General features: G+C 45.8%; 1 protein-coding gene across 1 annotated transcript; it reads right to left on the bottom strand.

Moving 5' to 3' along the window:
• Window positions 1–1,959: 1,959 nt before the first annotated feature.
• Window positions 1,960–17,652, bottom strand: LOC137335596 (zinc finger protein 850-like). The gene is made up of 2 exons (XM_068000905.1): window positions 17,355–17,652; window positions 1,960–5,144 (listed from the first exon to the last, which is right to left on the bottom strand). The coding sequence occupies exons 1-2, from the start codon at window positions 17,650–17,652 to the stop codon at window positions 2,722–2,724; spliced, it is 2,721 nt and encodes a 906-aa protein (XP_067857006.1). The 3' UTR covers window positions 1,960–2,721.
• Between the last annotated feature and the right edge of the window lie 200 nt (window positions 17,653–17,852).

Raw genomic sequence — 17,852 nt, 5'->3', positions numbered from 1 at the left:
TTTTTCGGAATGGAGGGAGGTATACAGTGTTGTTCCCCTGGGTTCGGTGCTGGGACCACTGTTTTTCTTGATATACATTAATGACTTGGACTTGGGTATACAGGGCACAATTTCCAAATTCTTGCGACCAAAATGCTCCAATTCACTGTCATCTGCATTAAAATTCATTGGCCAATTATACACCCATTTTGCAAGTTTATGAATGTATTTTGTGTTTGATCGCAATCTTCATCAATATTATCTAAACTCCACCCCACCCGCCAATCTGGTGTCATCTGTAAATTTTGAAATTGTACTTCTGATTCAGATTCCAAATCGTTTATGTGAATTGTGAACAGTGGTCCCAGAACCAATCCTTGTGGAACATCACTTTCTACCTTATACAGTGTGTGTCGCTACAATTAACCCCTGCTATCTGTTTTAGAGCAGTAGTCAAGAGAAACGTCTTTACATAGGGAGTTGTCAGTCTGTGGAATTCACTTCCACGGTTAGTGTTTGGGTCACACAGTTCTGTAATGACAAGTGGTCCTCATGTTTTTATCCAAGACAGGCCTCAGGCCAGTCATTTACTCCAAATGTTGGTGCAATAATTCAAGCTAAGATGCACCAGGTATCGGGAGCAGCAGTAGCAGAAAACAACATCTTAATGTATGGAAGTAACAATATAGTTCATTTTCATCTATTTCCAGTTTAATAACTTGTGCTGAATGTGGTCCAGGCCAAGTGTCATGATATCAGGTCAGGTTCACCATAGGAAATGAGTTTGACACCCCTGAGATAGACAATGTGAACCGGATTACCCTCATCCACTAACCCAGCAACTTCTTCAAAAAACTCAAGCAAGTTTGTGAGACACCATTTTCTTTCCCAGAAGCCGTGTTGAGTATCTCTAATGGCCCCTTCTCTTTCCCCGTGATCATAAACAGCATCTCTTAGGATCCCTTCAAGCATCTTCCCTCAGATCGATGTCACACTGATGGGCCTGTCTTTCCCTGGCTCTGATTTGTCCCCTTTAATGAAAATGGGAACTACGTGAGCTACCTTCCAATCTCAGGGGACAATCCCTGACTCTATTGAGCTGTTGAAGATACAGGCAATGTGCTCAAAGAGCACCCGTCCCATCTCTTTAAACACCCGGGGGTGGATATCATCTGGACCTGGAGCAGAAACTATTTGGAGATTTCGTATTTTATCCAAGATGACATCCCTTTCTATTTTAATATTTATGATGTTATTGTTGACAGCACATCCCACAGCTGGAATCTGAGCATCATCGACAGGAGTGTAGGCTGATGAGAAATAGTCATTTAACAGCTCTGCCATAGCCTGGGAATCTGTCCTGAACTGTCTCTCAGTGGCCCTAAACCATCTTTAATGGTCTTCTGAATCCTGACGTAGTTGGAAAGACGTTTGCTATTATTCCTACAATTGGGCACCATCTTCTTTTCAAAGATCTCTGAGCTTCTCTAAAGGCTGCTTGTGTCTCCCTCGATTGTGGGTGATATTTGTCCCAATTCTCCTGTAAACTGAATTCATCCTGATCCGATCTGGGTTAAATGTAAGACAGTTCAGGGAGTCAGGAATCATTCACCCAGAAACCCCAGATGGTTCCTTAGTAAGGATTCCTCTGGTACCTCAGCATATATTTGTCAGCTATCTTACAGTCCACTCCTGGAGGCCCCACTCCCTGAGCCTGCAACCTTCAGCAGGGTCAGTGGTGGAGTTCCGCAGTGGGAGTGATCCCAGAGTAACTGTCGGGATCGCCCCCACCCTGTGGATGGTCCTGGTCGTGTATTTTTAGTGATCCTGGTGTCTAACACGCACACATCAATAAAACCATGAATTCTGGAAACACACTGCAGGTCCTTCTTTATCTGGAGATCGAATGACTGTTGTATAATTGTACCAGCAGTTAACAGGCTCCTGTGAACTCCTCCCTCTGCTATTTTAATACAGACTTCAAATCATTTATTTTTAACGGGTTTATTTTAAATGCGTTAACGCTTGCCTTAAATGGTAGACTCAGGACTGTCACACAAACAGTTTAAATCTCCATAGAATAATTACCACAGTCATTTTCAGACTGGACGCCGCACGGTGACTTTGCTGTCAGAGAAGGGAGACGAGAAAGACCAAAGTGCCGTTTGCCCCTCTCAGTGTGGCCCTGAAGGACTGTGTCCAGGCTGAAGTTCTGTTCCCACCGGACGATCCTCCCCCCAGATTGTCCTTTCTGAGCTCCAGTCAGGTGATGCTAAACACTCAGGTGGGAAACACCAAAATCTACAACAAGGGTTTAAAATAAAGCTGATTTATTTAACAGATATCCAGAATATCAAACTACAGCCCAGTTATAGGGGTTATTAACATCAGCAGAAACAAACCCCAACTGTCAGAATGAACATGGGTCAGTCCTGGATGGGATTAACAGCAGAATCCAACCCCTGCAGTCATATGTGAACTCGCTGGTGTCTCAGCACGTGTGATGACTGAGTGAATCCCTTCCCACACACGGAGCAGGTGAACAGTCTCTCCCCAATGGGCGTGAGTTGATGTGTCAGCAGTTCATTTCTGCTTTTAAAGCTCTTCTCACAGTCAGTGAATTAAAAGGTCACTCAATAGTGTGAACAAGTTGATGTCTCAGAAGGTGGGGTGAATTCGTGAATCCCTTCCCACACACGGAGCAGGTGAACAGTCTCTCCCCAGTGTGAGTGTGTTGGTGTTTCAGGAGATCATTTGTGCTTTTAAAACACTTCTCACAGTCAGAACATGAGGGTGAGTACGTTGATGTGTCAGAAGGTGGGATGACCGAGTGAATCTCTTCTTACACACGGAGCAGGTGAACGGCCTCTCCCCAGTGTGAGTGCGTTGGTGTCTCAGCAGTTCGTTTCTGCTTTTAAACCGCTTTTCACAGTCAGAACATTTAAAAGGTCTCTCTTCAGAGTGAACTCGCTGGTGTGACAGAAGGTGAGATGACCGAGTGAATCTCTTCTTACACACGGAGCAGGTGAACGGTCTCTCCCCAGTGTGAGTGCGTTGGTGTCTCCACAGTTCGTTTCTGCTTTTAAAGCTTTTCTCACAGTCAGAACATTTAAAAGGTCTCTCTTCAGAGTGAACTTGCTGGTGTGTCAGAAGGTGTGATGACCGAGTGAATCTCTTCTTACACACGGAGCAGGTGAACGGTCTCTCCCCAGTGTGAGTGCGTTGGTGTCTCCACAGTTCGTTTCTGCTTTTAAAGCTTTTCTCACAGTCAGGACATTTAAAAGGTCTCTCTTCAGTGTGAACCCGCTGGTGTGACAGAAGGTGGGATGGCCGAGTAAATCTCTTCTTACACACGGAGCAGATGAACGGCCTCTCCCCAGTATGAGTGCGTTGGTGTGTTAGCAGATTAATTTTGCTTTTAAACCTCTTCCCACAGTCAGAACATTTAAAAGGTGTCTTATCAGTGTGAACTCGCTGGTATGACAGAAGGTGGGATGATCGAGTGAATCTCTTCTTACGCACGGAGCAAGTGAACGGCCTCTCCCCAGTGTGAACTCGCTGGTGTGACAGAAGGTGGGATGACCGAGTGAATCTCTTCTTATGCTGAGAGCGGGTGAACGGCCTCTCCCCAGTGTGAGTGCGTTGATGTCTCAGCAGTTTGTTTCTGATTTTAAATCTCTTCCCACAGTCAGAACATTTGAAAGGTCTCTCATCAGAGTGAAATCGCTGGTGCATCAGCAGTTCGGATGAAATAGTGAATCCCTTCCCGCACACAGAGCAGGTGAACGGTCTCTCCCCAGTGTGAGTGCGCTGGTGTCTCCACAGTTCGTTTCTGCTTTTAAAGCTTTTCCCACAGTCAGAACATTTAAAAGGTCTTTCATTGGAGTGAACTCGCTGGTGTGACAGAAGGTGAGATGACCGAGTGAATCTCTTCTTATGCTGAGAGCGGGTGATCGGTTTCAACCCAGTGTGAGTGCGTTGGTGTGTCAGCAGATTCCTTTTGCTTTTAAACCTCTTCTCACAGTCAGAACATTCAAAAGGTCTCTCATCAGAGTGAACTCGCTGGTGTGTCAGCAGTTCAGATGAATCAGTGAATCCCTTCCCGCACACAGAGGAGGTGAACGGCCTCTCCCCAGTGTGAGTGCGTTGGTGTTTCAGCAGATTACTTTTGCTTTTAAATCTCTTCTCACAGTCAGAACATTTAAAAGGTCTCTCATCAGAGTGAACTCGCTGGTGTGACAGAAGGCTGGATGACCGAGTAAATCTCTTCTTACACACGGAGCAGGTGAACGGCCTCTCCCCAGTGTGACCTCGTTGGTGTCTCAGCAGGTTGGATGACTGAGTGAATCTCTTCCCACACACAAAGCAGCAGTACGGCCTCTCCCCAGTGTGAACTCGTTGGTGTGTCAGCATATCGTTTCTGCTTTTAAATCTCTTCTCACAGTCGGAGCATTTAAAAGGTCTCTCAACAGAGTGAACTCGCTGGTGTGTCAGCAGGGTGGATGACCGAGCGAATCCCTTCCCACACACAGAGCAGGTAAACGACCTCTCCCCAGTGTGAGTGCATTGGTGTTTCAGAAGGTGGGATGACTGAGTGAATCCCTTCCCACACACAGAGCAGGTGAACGGCCTCTCCCCAGTGTGAGTGCGCTGGTGTACCAGCAGATCATTTGTCCTTTTAAAGCTCTTCCTACAGTTAGAACATTTAAAAGGTCTCTCATCAGAGTGAACTCGCTGGTGTATCAGCAGGGAGGATGAATCAGTGAATCTCTTCCCACACACAGAGCAGGTGAACGGCCTCTCCCCAGTGTGAGTACGTTGGTGTGTCCGCAGATTACTTTTGCTTTTAAACCTCTTCCCACAGTCAGAACATTTAAAAGGTCTCTTACCAGAGTGAACTCGCTGGTGTGTCAGCAGGGAGGATGAATCAGTGAATTTCTTCCCACACACGGAACAGGTGAACGGCCTCTCCCCAGTGTGAAATCGCTGGTGTATCAGGAGGCCGTATGACTGAACGAATCCCTTCCCACACGTGGAGCAGGTGAACGGCCTCTCCCCAGTGTGACTGCGTCGATGAGTTTCCAGCTCTGAAGGGTAATTGAATCCCTTCCCACAGTCCCCACATTCCCATGGTTTCTCCGTGGTCCGGGTGTCCTTGTGTCTCTCCAGGTTGGACGATCAGTTGAAGCCTCGTCCACACACAGAACACGTGTACGGTTTCTCCCCGCTGTGAATGGTGTGATGTTTTTTCAGGCTGTTTCACTGGTTAAAGCTCTTTCCACAGTCAGTGCATTGGAACACTCTCACTCGGGTGTTTGAAATCTTCTCCCACAGACAGAACAAACAAACATTTCTCCTTCTATATTCAAAGGCCGATGATATTCAAGTCCTGATGAATCGAGTGACTCTGTCAGATCTTGACATGATCTTTGGTTTGAGTTTCCTGTCTGCAAATCCTCCCATTCCAATACCCTGCAAAAAGATTTTACAAAAGTCATCACTGTAAATACACGATCGAAATTCAGAACACACAATTCTAGTTTCTACGGAACATTCTTTCATCTCTTGTTCCCCAAAGCTGTAAATCCCCGTCCCACACACTCTCCCTCCTCCCTGTGCTGAAATCCAAACCTAACCCATCATCTTTCAGTGGCCCTAAACCATGAGTTAATGTGAGAGAGTGAATGTGAGAGAGTGAGAAAGTGAATGTGAGAGAGTGAATGTGAGTACAGCAGTGGACTCGTTGTGGAAAATGAAGTGGGGCAGGTGGAGCATGTTTCAGTGGGGCAGCAGTGATCATAATCTCATTAGGTTTAGAATAGTTACGGAAAAGGACAGGGGACAGTCAAATATGAAAATACTTAACTGGAGGAGGGCGAATTCCAGTGAGTTAAAAAGGGATCTTGTCCAGGTGGATTGGAATCAAAAATCCAGGCAGAACAGTAATTGAACAATGGGAGGCCTTGAAGGAGGAGTTGGTTCAGGTACAGAGCAGACAGATCCCCACGGGGGAGAAAGGAAGGGCATCCAAAGCTAGAGCTCCCTGGATGGCTAAAGAGATAGAGATTAAAATGAAACAGAAAAAGGAGGCTTATGACGAATGTAAGGTTCATAATACAGTAGTGAACCAGGCTGAACAAAGAAAGTACAGAGGAGATCTCAAAAAGGGAATAAGAGGTGCAAAGAGAGAGTATGAGAATAGATTGGTGGTTAACATAAAAGGGAATCCAAAAGTCTTTTCTAAACATACAAACAGTAAAAGGGTAGTCAAAGGAAGGGTGGGTCGATTTGGGACAAAAAAGGAGATCTTCTTGTGGAGGCAGAGGGCATGGCTGAGGCACTAAATGAATACTTTACATCCATCTTCACCAGAGAAGAGGATTCTGCCATTGTACAGTAAAGGAGGTGGTCGTAGTGATATTGGAGACAATAAAAATAGATAAAGAGGAGGTACTTAAAAGATTGGCAGTGCTCAAAGTAAAAAAGATTTTCGGTCCAGATGTGATGCCTCCTAGATTACTGAGGGAAGTAAGGGTGTAGATAGCGGAGGCTCTGACCACAATCTTCCAATCCTCCTTGGATATGGGAGTGGTGTCTGAGGACTGGAGGATTGCAAGTGTTACACCCCTGTTCAAAAATATGGGAGAGGGATAAACCCGGCAATTACAGGCCAGTCAGCCTAACGTTGGTGGGAAACTTCTCGAGACCAGAATCCGGGACAAAATTAATTCTCACTTGGAAGAACGTGAGTTAATAAATGACAGTCAATATAGATTTGTTAAAAGTAAAATCAGGTCTGACTAATTTGATTGAGTTCGTCAATGAAATAACGGAGAGGGTTGATGAGGGTAGTGACTCGATGTTGTGTCCATGGACATTTAAAAGGCGTTTGGTAAAGTACCACCGAATGGACCTGTTGGTAAAATTGAAGCCCATGGCAGCATGGATACAAAATTGGCGGAGAGACAGAATGCAGAGAGCAGTGGGGAACAATTGTTTCACAGACTGGAAGGAAGTATACAGTGAAGTTCCGCAGGGATTGGTATTAGGACCATGCCTCTTTTTGATATATATTAATGACCGAGACGTGTAACTAGTGGGGTGCTGCAAGGATCAGTGCTTGGGCCTCAGCTATTTACAATATATATCATTGACTTCGATGATGGGACCGAGTGTAAAGTATCCAAGTTTGCTGATGATATAAAACTAGATGGGAAAGTAAGCTGTGAGGAGGACAAAGAGTCTGCAAAGGGATATAGACAGGTTAAGTGAGTGGGCAAGAAGGTGGCAGATAGAGTATAATGTGGGGAAATGTGAGGTTATTCACTTTGGTAGGAAGAATAGAAAAACAGAATTTTTTTTAAATGGTGAGAAATGATTAAATGTTGGTGTTCAGAGAGATTGGATGTCCTCGTACAAGAAACACCGAAAGATAACATGCAGGTACAGCAAGCAATTCGGAAGGCAACTGGAATGTTGGAATTTATTGCAAGGGGGTTGGAGTAGAAGAATAAGGAAGTCTTGTTGCAATTGTACAGGGCTTTGGTGAGACCACATCTGGAGTAATGTGTACAGTTGTGCTCTCCTTATCTAAGGAAGGATATACTTGCCTTAGAGCCGGTGCAGCGAAGGTTCACTAGATTGATTCCTGGGATTAGAGGGTTGTCCTATGAGGAGAGATTGAGTAAAATGGGCTAATTCATTCTCTCTGGAGTTTGGAAGAATGAGACGTGATTTCATTGAAACTTCTCAGATTCGGAGAGGGCTTGAGAGGGTAGATACTGAGAGGATGTTTCCCCTGGCTGGACAGTGTCGAACTCGGGGCATAGTCTCAGGATAAGGGGTCGGCCATTTTGGACTGAGAAGAGGAGGAATTTCTTCACTCAGAGGGTTGTAAATCTTTGGAATTCTCTACCTCAAAGGGCTGTGAATGGTCAGTCGTTGAGTATTTGCAAGGCTGAGATCGATAGATTTTTGGACTCGAAGGGAATCAAGGGATATGGGGATCGGGCAGTAAAGTGGAGTTGAGGTCGAAGATCAGCCTTGATCTTGTTGAATGGCAGAGCAGGCTCAATACGGCCTACTCCTGCTCCTATTTCTTATGTTCTTATGAACCGTCATGTTTTCTTCCTCATTTACAGACTCTCCCTGACATTCAACATTTCTCCTTCATTTACAAACAATTCCTGACCAATCACCATTTCTCCTTCATTTGCAGATGCTTCCTGACCGATCACCAGTTCCCCTTCATTTGCAGACTCCCTGACCTTCACCATTTCTTTTTCATTTACAGATGCTCCCTGACCGATCCACATTTCTCCATCATTTGCAGACGATGCCTGACTGATCACCATTTCTCCTTCATTTACCGACGTGCCCTAACTGATCTCCATTTCTCTCTCATTTACAGACACTCCCTGACCGATCACCATTTCTCCTTCATTTCGAGACGCTCCCTGACCGATCACCATTTCTCCTTCACCGACAGACGCTCCCTGACCGGTCACCATTTCTCCTTCATTTACAGACGCTCCCTGACCGAGCACCACTTCTCCTTCATTTACAGATGCTCCCTGACCGATCTCCATTGTTCCTTCATTTCCAGACGCTCCCTGACCGTTCACCATTTCTCCTTCATTTCCAGATGCTCCCTGACCGTTCAGCATTTCTCCTTCATTTCCAGACGCTCCCTGACCGTTCACCATTTCTCCTTCATTTACAGACGCTCCCTGACCGATCACCATTTCTCCTTCATCTACAGACGCTCCCTGACCGATCACCATTTCTCCTTCATCTACAGACGCTCCCTGACCGATCACCATTTCTCCTTCATCTACAGACGCTCCCTGACCGATCACCATTTCTCCTTCATTTACAGACGCTCCCTGACCGATCACCTTTTCTCCTTCATTTACAGACGCTCCCTGATTCGATGAGTCACGAGGTTTGACGCTGACTCTGCGCATGCTCGGAGGCCGCGGGCCGTGTGTTGAGTTTCTGGTCTGATCTAAACCGGAGCCCCCGGAGTGTAGAGAGAGAGAGGAGAATGTTCACTGTTTGATATTCGGGCCCGGGGCCGCACTCGGGGTTTGTGAAGCCCCCGCCCCCTCCCCCGGGGTTTATTAACCCGCTCCCCCCGCCCATCTCTCACCTGTTGCGGACACGATCTCGGCCTCACTCCCCGCCCGCCGCGCATGCTCAGCTCACACTGCCCGGGTGATTGACGGGAGCTCCGGACCAATAGGAAGAGCGGAGAGGGACTGGAGGACCGAGCGGGCGGTTGGTCCTCCAACCAATGGGAGTGGGTGAGGGGCGGGACTTGCGGCACCGAGTGGGCGGGGCTGAGCCCGGATCTCCCTCATTGGCTGAAAGTCTGCCTCATTTTGAAAGCTGATTGGTGTGAAACTCTTGGGGAAAACTGGCCCTTTGTGTTGTGGAGAAAAACCGATGGAACCGAGTGGGTGGAGCAAAGATTTCAACATTGGGAATGAAATGGATTAATTCAGGACAGACAGCAGGGATTATTGGAGGGAATAACACAGGGTGGGGATAAAATGCAATGGAGGTTGTGAAGATGGATTGTTAAAAAGTGTTTGAGAAGATGCCGGACAGGAGGCTTGTTGATCAGATTCAAGCTCACGGTGTTAAAGGGAGTGGGTCAGTGTGGATGGGAAGTTGGAGAAAGGGCAGAGTGGTGGTTAATGGATGTTTTTCAGACTGTGGGGATGTAAACAGTGGTGTCCCCCAGGGGCAGTGTTGGGACCATTGCTCTTCTCAATACAGAGCAATGACCTGGGCTTGGGTACAAGGGCAGAAGATCAACATTTCCTGACAACACCAAGGTCGGAAGCATTAATGACTGAAAAGGAATGTTAGAAACTTAAGTGTGATATAGGAACATTAGGAACAGGAGTAGGCCATTCAGCCCCTCACGCCTGTTCCACCATTCAGTGAGATGGGTGCCAGTGAGTATGGGGTTGGTTTATATCAGACAGAAGGAGATTGGTATCTGTGACTGTGGGTTTGGTTTATATCAGACAGGAGGAGATTGGTATCTGTGACTGTGGAATTGGTTGAAATCAGACAGGAGGAAATTGGTGTCAGTGCCTGTGGTGTTTATATTCAGACTGGAGGTGATTGGTGTCATTGACTGGGTTCAGGAACTGGAATTAGCCATTCAGCCCCTGAAGCCTACTCCGCCGTTCAATCGGATCAGGACTAATCTGTGCCACAACTCCATTTACTCGCCTTTGCTCCAGATCCCTTTCAACCCTCACACAACACAAACCTATCAATCTCAATATTGAAAATTTCAATCGAGCCCCAGCATCCACAGCCTTTCGGGGAAGTGAGTTTATGATTTCCACCACCATTTGTGTGAAAAATTACTATCTTATTTTGCTCATAAATGACCTCGCTCTAATGTTAAGATCATCAAGAAGTTGGCAGATGGAGTATCATGTGGGGAAATGTGAAATTATTCACTTTGGTGGGAAGAATAGAAAAGCAGAATATTTTTTTAAAAGGTGAGAGACTAAGAAATGCTGTTGTTCAGAGGGTTTTGGGTGTCCTTGTACACGGATCACATGAAGTTAATATGCAGGTACAGCAAACAATTAGGAAAGCAAATGGAATGTTGGCCTTTATTGCAAGGGGGTTGGAGTATAAGAGTAAGGAAGTCTTGCTGCAATTATATGGGGCTTTGGTGAGACCACACCTGGAGTACTGTGTACAGTTTTGGTCTCCTTACCGGAGGAAGGATATACTTGCCTTCGAGGGGGTGCCACAAAGGTTCACTGGATTGATTCCTGGGATGAGATGGTTGTTGTGTGAGGAGAGATTGAACAGAATGGCCCTATAATCTCTGGAATTTAGAAGAATGAGAGGTGATCTCATTGACACGTCTAAAATTCTTAGAGGGCTTGACATGGTAGATGCTGAGAGGCTGTTTCCCCTGGCTGGAGAGTCTAGAACAAGGAGGCATAGTCTCAGGTTAAGGGATCTGCCATTTAGGACAGAGATAAGGAAAAATTTCTTCACTCAGAAGGTGGTGAATTTTTGGAATTCTCTACCCCAGAGGGCTGTGGATGCTCAGACGTTGAATATATACAAGAATGAGATCGAGAGATTTTTGGACACAGAAGGACTCAAGGAATCAGGCAGGAAAGTGGAGTTAAGGTAGAAGATCAGCCATGTACTTACTGAATGGCAGAGCAGGCTCGAGGGGCCGTATGGCCCACTCATGCTCCTATTTCTTATGCCCTCTTGTTCAGGATTCCCCCTCCAGATTAAATCATTTCTCTGTATCTACCTTATTGAATCCCTTTATTATTTTAAACATCTCGATGAGATCACATCTCAATGTTTTAAACTCATTGGAATAAAAACCAAGTTTATGCAAACTGTCCTCATAATTTAATCCTTTTAACCCCTGCGTCATTCTGGTGAATCTGCACTGTATCTTTCCCAAGGCCGATTTATCTCTCCTTAGGTTCGGTGCCCTGTTCTCCAGATGGGGTCTGACCAAGGTTCTTTACAACTGAAGCATCACTTCTGTATTCCAACCCCACTCAAGATAAAGATCAACATTAAATTAGACTTGTTGATTATTGTCAAGATTTGAAAGGTATTTGCAAAGGATTCGAGGGGATCTTAGAGTTGGGATTTTTCTTTATTCTGTCCACTCAAGGAGTTTGATAACAGACTTACTCCTTTGAATTTAGTGCTGGATTATTGGGCCGTGATGTGTTTACTTGTTTGTATTTTGTTAAATACATTTGCAGAGTGGATTTCAATTGAAGACGAGATTTCCAGGCCTGATGCTCTATTCACACATCGAAGGTGAGAGAGATGCTGTGGGACACACGATAAGTCCAGTAGCTGAAAGTGATTCACAGACTGGGTTTTGTGTTTAGTGATCCCGGGTACATTACCGATACCTTCCCTGGATCCCAAGGCTGGGAGAGGCACTCGGGAAGGACCGGGGAACTGGGACTTGGCCATGAGAGTAATTGAAGGTATGAGAACTGAATTAATCTACAGTGAGAAAGGAGAAAAGGCATAATAATCGGTAATTAGGACATCAATTAGTCTCTTACCTTGAATTCATCAAGTAATTGACCCATTCTGTTTGAAACAAAGTTGATTTATTTGACATAGATCCAGAATATTGAATTTCAGCCCAGTTATAGCGGTTATTAACATCAGCAGAAACAAATCTCAACTGCCAGATTGATGTTCTGCTGCTGAAACCCTCATCCGTGCCTTTGTTTACCTCTAGACTCGACTATTCCAATGCTCTCCAGGCCCGGCCTTCCACTTTACACCCTCCGTAAACTTGAACCCACAATATCCAGATCAATAATCAGTCACATTATTCATTGTGTCACTGGCCCAGGCTGTGGAGAACACGGAGCAGCTCACACTTCCACAGCGCTGCGGTATGAGCAGGTACCGAGTCAGCCTCAGTCATGAGCACTGGAATCCACGAGTCCGGTTGTGTCAAAGGTGCACGGTGAACAATCACCAAAGTGAAACATTTTTGCTGCTTCCCATTGATATCTCAGCTGGCAGAGTGACAAGACTGTCGCGGAAAATAAGACAAAGGCACCCTTACATCATTTGTTCAATTCCTCATCGAAGGAGTACGCGTGATTTTGCAATAAGCAGCAATGAGTTCACGGTCACTCTCTTAACTTTACACGCAACGTGCAGATTAACATGTTGCCACTGAGTCACAGGACGCCTCTTTTCCTTTCTCAAACTTTAAAGCTTTCTGTTTCTGCCCGAGCACGGCTGTTTCACTCGAGCATTTCCCTCTGCTCACCAGCAGGGAGTGCCTTTGAGCAGCAACACTTCAAGGGGCAGCAAATCTTTTGATGTGCTGCAGTCAGCAAAAGCTCTTGATTTTGCTATGCAGAAAGATGGAAAGATGAGGTGAGAGATGGAAAAAAATATTCGTAATCCCTGATGCTTTCTCTGAAGATTGAATTCATGACTTTCAGATTATGACACTGAACCATTGCTTGCTGCACTAAGAAGGCACTTACCAGGTATGCAGCCAGGCAGCACCAGCAAGTTGAACAGCTTGCAAGGTATTGAATGTGATAAAATAATGCAGAGTTTGCAAAAAAAAATTCCAAGCCCGATAGGAGTCGAACTTATAATCTTGTGATTTTTAGTCAAATGCGTTATCCATTGCACCACTGGCCCCAGTTATAGTGAGGAAGTAGCAGTGGGAGACAGTGGGCATGGCGGAGGTACTAAATAAATACTTTGTATCTGTCTTTACCAAGGAAGAAAATGCTGCCAAAGTGTCAGTAAAGGAAGATGTAGTTGAGATACTGGATTGGCTAAAAATTCATAAAAAGGAGGTACTTGAATGGCTGGTTGTACTTAAAGTAGAAACGTCACCTGGTCTGGATGAGATGCATTCTAGGTTGCTGAGGGAAGTAACGGTGGAAATTGCAGAGGTACTGGCCATAATCTTCCAAACATCCCTAGGTATGGGGGTGATGCCAGAGGACTGGAGAATTGCAAATGTTACACCATTGTTCAAGAAAGGGTGAAAGATAAAACCCAGCATCGACAGACCAGTCAATTTACCTCGGTAGTGGGGAAAGTTCTAGCAACGATAATCCGGGATAGAATTAGCAGTCATTTGGACAAGGATTAGGGAAAGCCAGCACGGATTTGTTAAAGGCAAATTGTGTTTAACTAACTTGATAGCGTTTTTTTGATAAGGTAACAGAGAGGGTCGATGAGGGCAATGCAGTTGATGTGGTGTATTTGGACTTTCAAAAGGCGTTTGATAAAGTGTCGCATAATGGGCTTGTCATCAAGATTGAAGCCCATGGAATAAAATGGGCAGTAGCAGCATGGATATAGAATTGGCTAAATAGCAGGAAACAGAGAGTAGTGGTGAAGAGTTGTTTTTCGGAATGGAGGGAGGTGTACAGTGGTGTTCCCCAGGGGTCGGTGCTGGGACCACTGCTTTTCTTGATATATATTAATGACTTGGACCTGGGTATACAGGGCACAATTTCCAAATTTGCAGATGACACAAAACTTGAAAGTGCAGTGAACAGTGAGGATAATAAACTGTGAGGAGGAGAGTGATTTACTTCAAGAGATTCCCAATTCGATTCGGAAATGCAGCGGATCCGTGGCTCTAACGCAGGCGGACACCCTAAATGGGAAGATATGGAGGACAAATTAGGATAAATTGGATGGTGGCCGGGGATGAGACGGGATATTAAAGATCTTGTGGTGGGATGTGTGATTGGTGCTCGGTGGATGGGATGCCAATCAACCAGGCTGCTTTGTCCTGGATGGTGTCGAGCTTCGAGTGTTGTTGGAGCTGCACTCATCCAGGCAAGTGTAGAGTATTCCATCATACTCCTGACTTGTGCATTGTAGATGGTGGAAAGGCTTTGGGGAGTCAGGAGGTGAGTCACTTGGCGCAGAATACCCAGCCTCTGACCTGCTCTTGTAGCCACAGTATTTATATGGCTGGTCCAGTTAAGTTTCTGGTCAATGGTGACCCCGAGGATGTTGATGGTGGGGGATTCGGTGATGGTAATGCCATTGAATGTCAAGGGGAGATGGTTAGACTCTCTCTTGTTGGAGATGGTCATTGCCTGGCACTTGTCTGGCGCGAATGTTGCTTGCCACTTATCTGGCCAAGCCTGGATGTTGTCCACGTCTTGCTGCATGCAGGCACAGACTGCTTCATTATCTGAGGGGTTGTGAATGGAACTGAACACTGTGCAATCATCAGCGAACATCTGCATTTCTGAACTTATCATGGAGGGAGGGTCATTAATGATGCAGCTGAAGATGGTTGGGCCGAGGACACTGCCCTGAGGAACTCCTGCAGCAATGTCCTGGAGCTGAGATGATTAGCCTACAACAACCACTACCATCTTCCTTTGTGCTAGGTATTACTCCAGCCACTGGAGAGTATTCCCCCGATTCCCATTGACTTCAATTTTGCTGTTCAATTTTGTCCCCGTAAATGAAAATTGGAACTATGTGAGCTACCTTCTAATCTCAGGGGACAATCGCCGACTCTATTGAGCTGTTGAAGATACAGGCAATGGGCTCACAGAGCACCCGTCCCATCTCTTTGAACACCCGGGGGTGGATATCATCTGGACCTGGAGCACAATCCATTTTGAGATTTCATATTTTATCCAAGATCACATCCCTTTCTATTTTAATATTTATGATGTTATTGTTGACAGCACATCCCACAGCTGGAATCTGAGCATCATCCACAGGAGTGTAGACTGATGAGAAATACTCATTTATCAGCTGTACCATAGCCCAGGGATCTGTCCTGAACTGTCTTTCAGTGGACCTAAACCATCTTTAATGGTCTTCTGACTCCTGACGTAGCTGGAAAATCTTTTACTATTATTACCACAATTGTGCACCATCTTCTTTTCCAAAGATCTCTGAGTTTCTCTAATGGCTGCTTTTGTCTCCATCGATTGTGGGTGATATTTGTCCCAATTCTCCTGTAAACTGAATTGATCCTGATCCGATCTGGGTTAAAAGTAAGACAGTTCTGCGAGTCAGGAATCATTCACCCCGAGACCTACACTGACATGTAAAACCCCAGATGGTTCCTTAGTAAGGATTCCTCTGGTTCCTCGGCATATATTTATCAGGATACTGAAACCCAGCTTTCTTACAGTCCACTCCTGGAGGCCCCACTCCCTGAGCCTGCAACCTTCAGCAAGGTCAGTGGTGGAGTCCCGCAGCGGGGGTGATCCCAGAGTAACTGTCGAGATCGCCCCCACCCCGTGAATGGTCAGGGTCGTGTATCTTTCATTATCCTGGTGTCTAACACAAAGACATCAATAAAACAGGGAATTCTGGAAACACACTGCAGGTCCTTCTTTACCTGCAGATCAAATGACTGTTGTATAATTGTACCAGCAGTTAACAGGCTCCTGTGAATTAACTCTTCATTATTTTATTGCACACTTTAACCCACTGATTTTAAATGGGTTTATTTTCGCCTGCCTTAATTGGTAGACTCAGGACTGTCACACAAACAATTTAAATCTTCATAGAATAATTACCAGTTATTTTTAGACTGGAGACTTAAACCTGCCGTTTCACTTCCAGTCAGGAATCGATCACAGTTTTACACCAATCTCTGATTTGACAGCACTTTTCCAGCATTCACCATTGTCCTTCTTGAATCCATTGGAAAGGACCCTTCTGTTCCGTGCCTAGGAGATCGGAACCATGAAAGAGAGCGGCTGGGACACATTTCTTACACGCAAGATAAACCCGCACGGCGACTTTACTGTCAGTGAAGAGAGACGAGAAAGACCAAAGTGCCGTTTTCCCCTCTCAGTGTGGCCCTGAAGGACTGTGTCCAGGCTGAAGTTCTGTTCCCACCGGACGATCCTCCCCGCAGATTGTCCTTTCTGAGCTCCAGACAGGCGATGCTAAACACTCAGGTGGGAAAGACCAAAATCAACAATAAAGTGTTTAAAATAAAGCTGATTTATTTTACAGATATTCAGAATATTAAACTCCAGCCCAGTTATAGGGGTTATTAACATCAGAAGAAACAAACCCCAACTGTCAGAATGAACATGGTTCAGTCCTGGATGGGATTAACAGCAGAATCCAACCCCTGCAGTCATATGTGAACTCGCTGGTGTCTCAGCACGTGTGATGACTGAGTGAATCCCTTCCCACACACGGAGCAGGTGAACAGTCTCTCCCCAATAGGTGTGAGTTGATGTGTCAGCAGTTCATTTCTGCTTTTGAAGCTCTTCTCACAGTCACTGAGTTTAAAGGTCACTCAATAGTGTGAACAAGTTGATGTCTCAGAAGGTGGGATGAATGAGTGAATCCCTTCCCACACACGGAGCAGGTGAACAGTCTCTCCCCAGTGTGAGTGTGTTGGTGTTTCAGCAGATCATTTGTGCTTTTAAAGCCCTTCTCACATTCAGAACATTTAAAAAGTCTCTCCCCAGTGTGAGTACGTTGGTGTGTCAGCAGATTCCTTTTGCTTTTATATCTCTTCCCACAGTCAGAACATTTAAAAGGTTTCTCATCAGTGTGAACTCGCTGGTGTCTCAGCAGGTTGGATGACTCAGTGAATCTCTTCCCACACACAGAGCAGGAGAATGGCCTCTCCCCAGTGTGAACTCGCTGGTGTATCAGCAGGGTGGATGACTGAGTGAATCTCTTCCCACACACAGAGCAGGAGAATGGCCTCTCCCCAGTGTGAACTCGCTGGTGTTTCAGCAGGTTGGATGACTGAGTGAATCTCTTCTTACACACGGAACAGGAGAATGGCCTCTCCCCAGTGTGAATTCGCTGGTGTCTCAGCAGGGTGGACGAACGAGTAAATCTCTTCTTACACACAGAGCAGATGAACGGCCTCTCCCCAGTGTCACCGTGCTGATGTCTCAGAAGTTTGTTTCTGCTTTTAAAGCTCTTCCCACAGTCAGAGCATGTAAAAGGTATCTCATCAGAGTGAACTCGTTGGTGTGTCAGCAGGTGGGATGACTCAGTGAATCTCTTCTTACACACGGAGCAGATGAACGGCCTCTCCCCGGTGTGTCTGCGTCGATGAATTTCGAGCTGTGATGGGTAATTGAATCCCTTCCCACAGTCCCCACATTTCCACGGTTTCTCCATGGTCCGGGTGTCCTTGTGTCTCTCCAGGTTGGACGATCAGTTGAAGCCTCGTCCACACACAGAACACGTGTACGGTTTCTCCCCGCTGTGAATGGTGTGATGTTTTTTCAGGCTGTGTAACTGGTTAAAGCTCTTTCCACAGTCAGTGCACTGGAACACTCTCACTCGGGTGTGTGTGTCTCGGTGCTTTTCCACTCACA

Source organism: Heptranchias perlo, chromosome 20 (assembly GCF_035084215.1).
Source record: "Heptranchias perlo isolate sHepPer1 chromosome 20, sHepPer1.hap1, whole genome shotgun sequence".
Taxonomy (NCBI): Eukaryota; Metazoa; Chordata; class Chondrichthyes; order Hexanchiformes; family Hexanchidae; genus Heptranchias; species Heptranchias perlo.
Note: the sequence above shows the minus strand (reverse complement) of the source record. Positions and strands in the feature narration are given on the sequence as shown.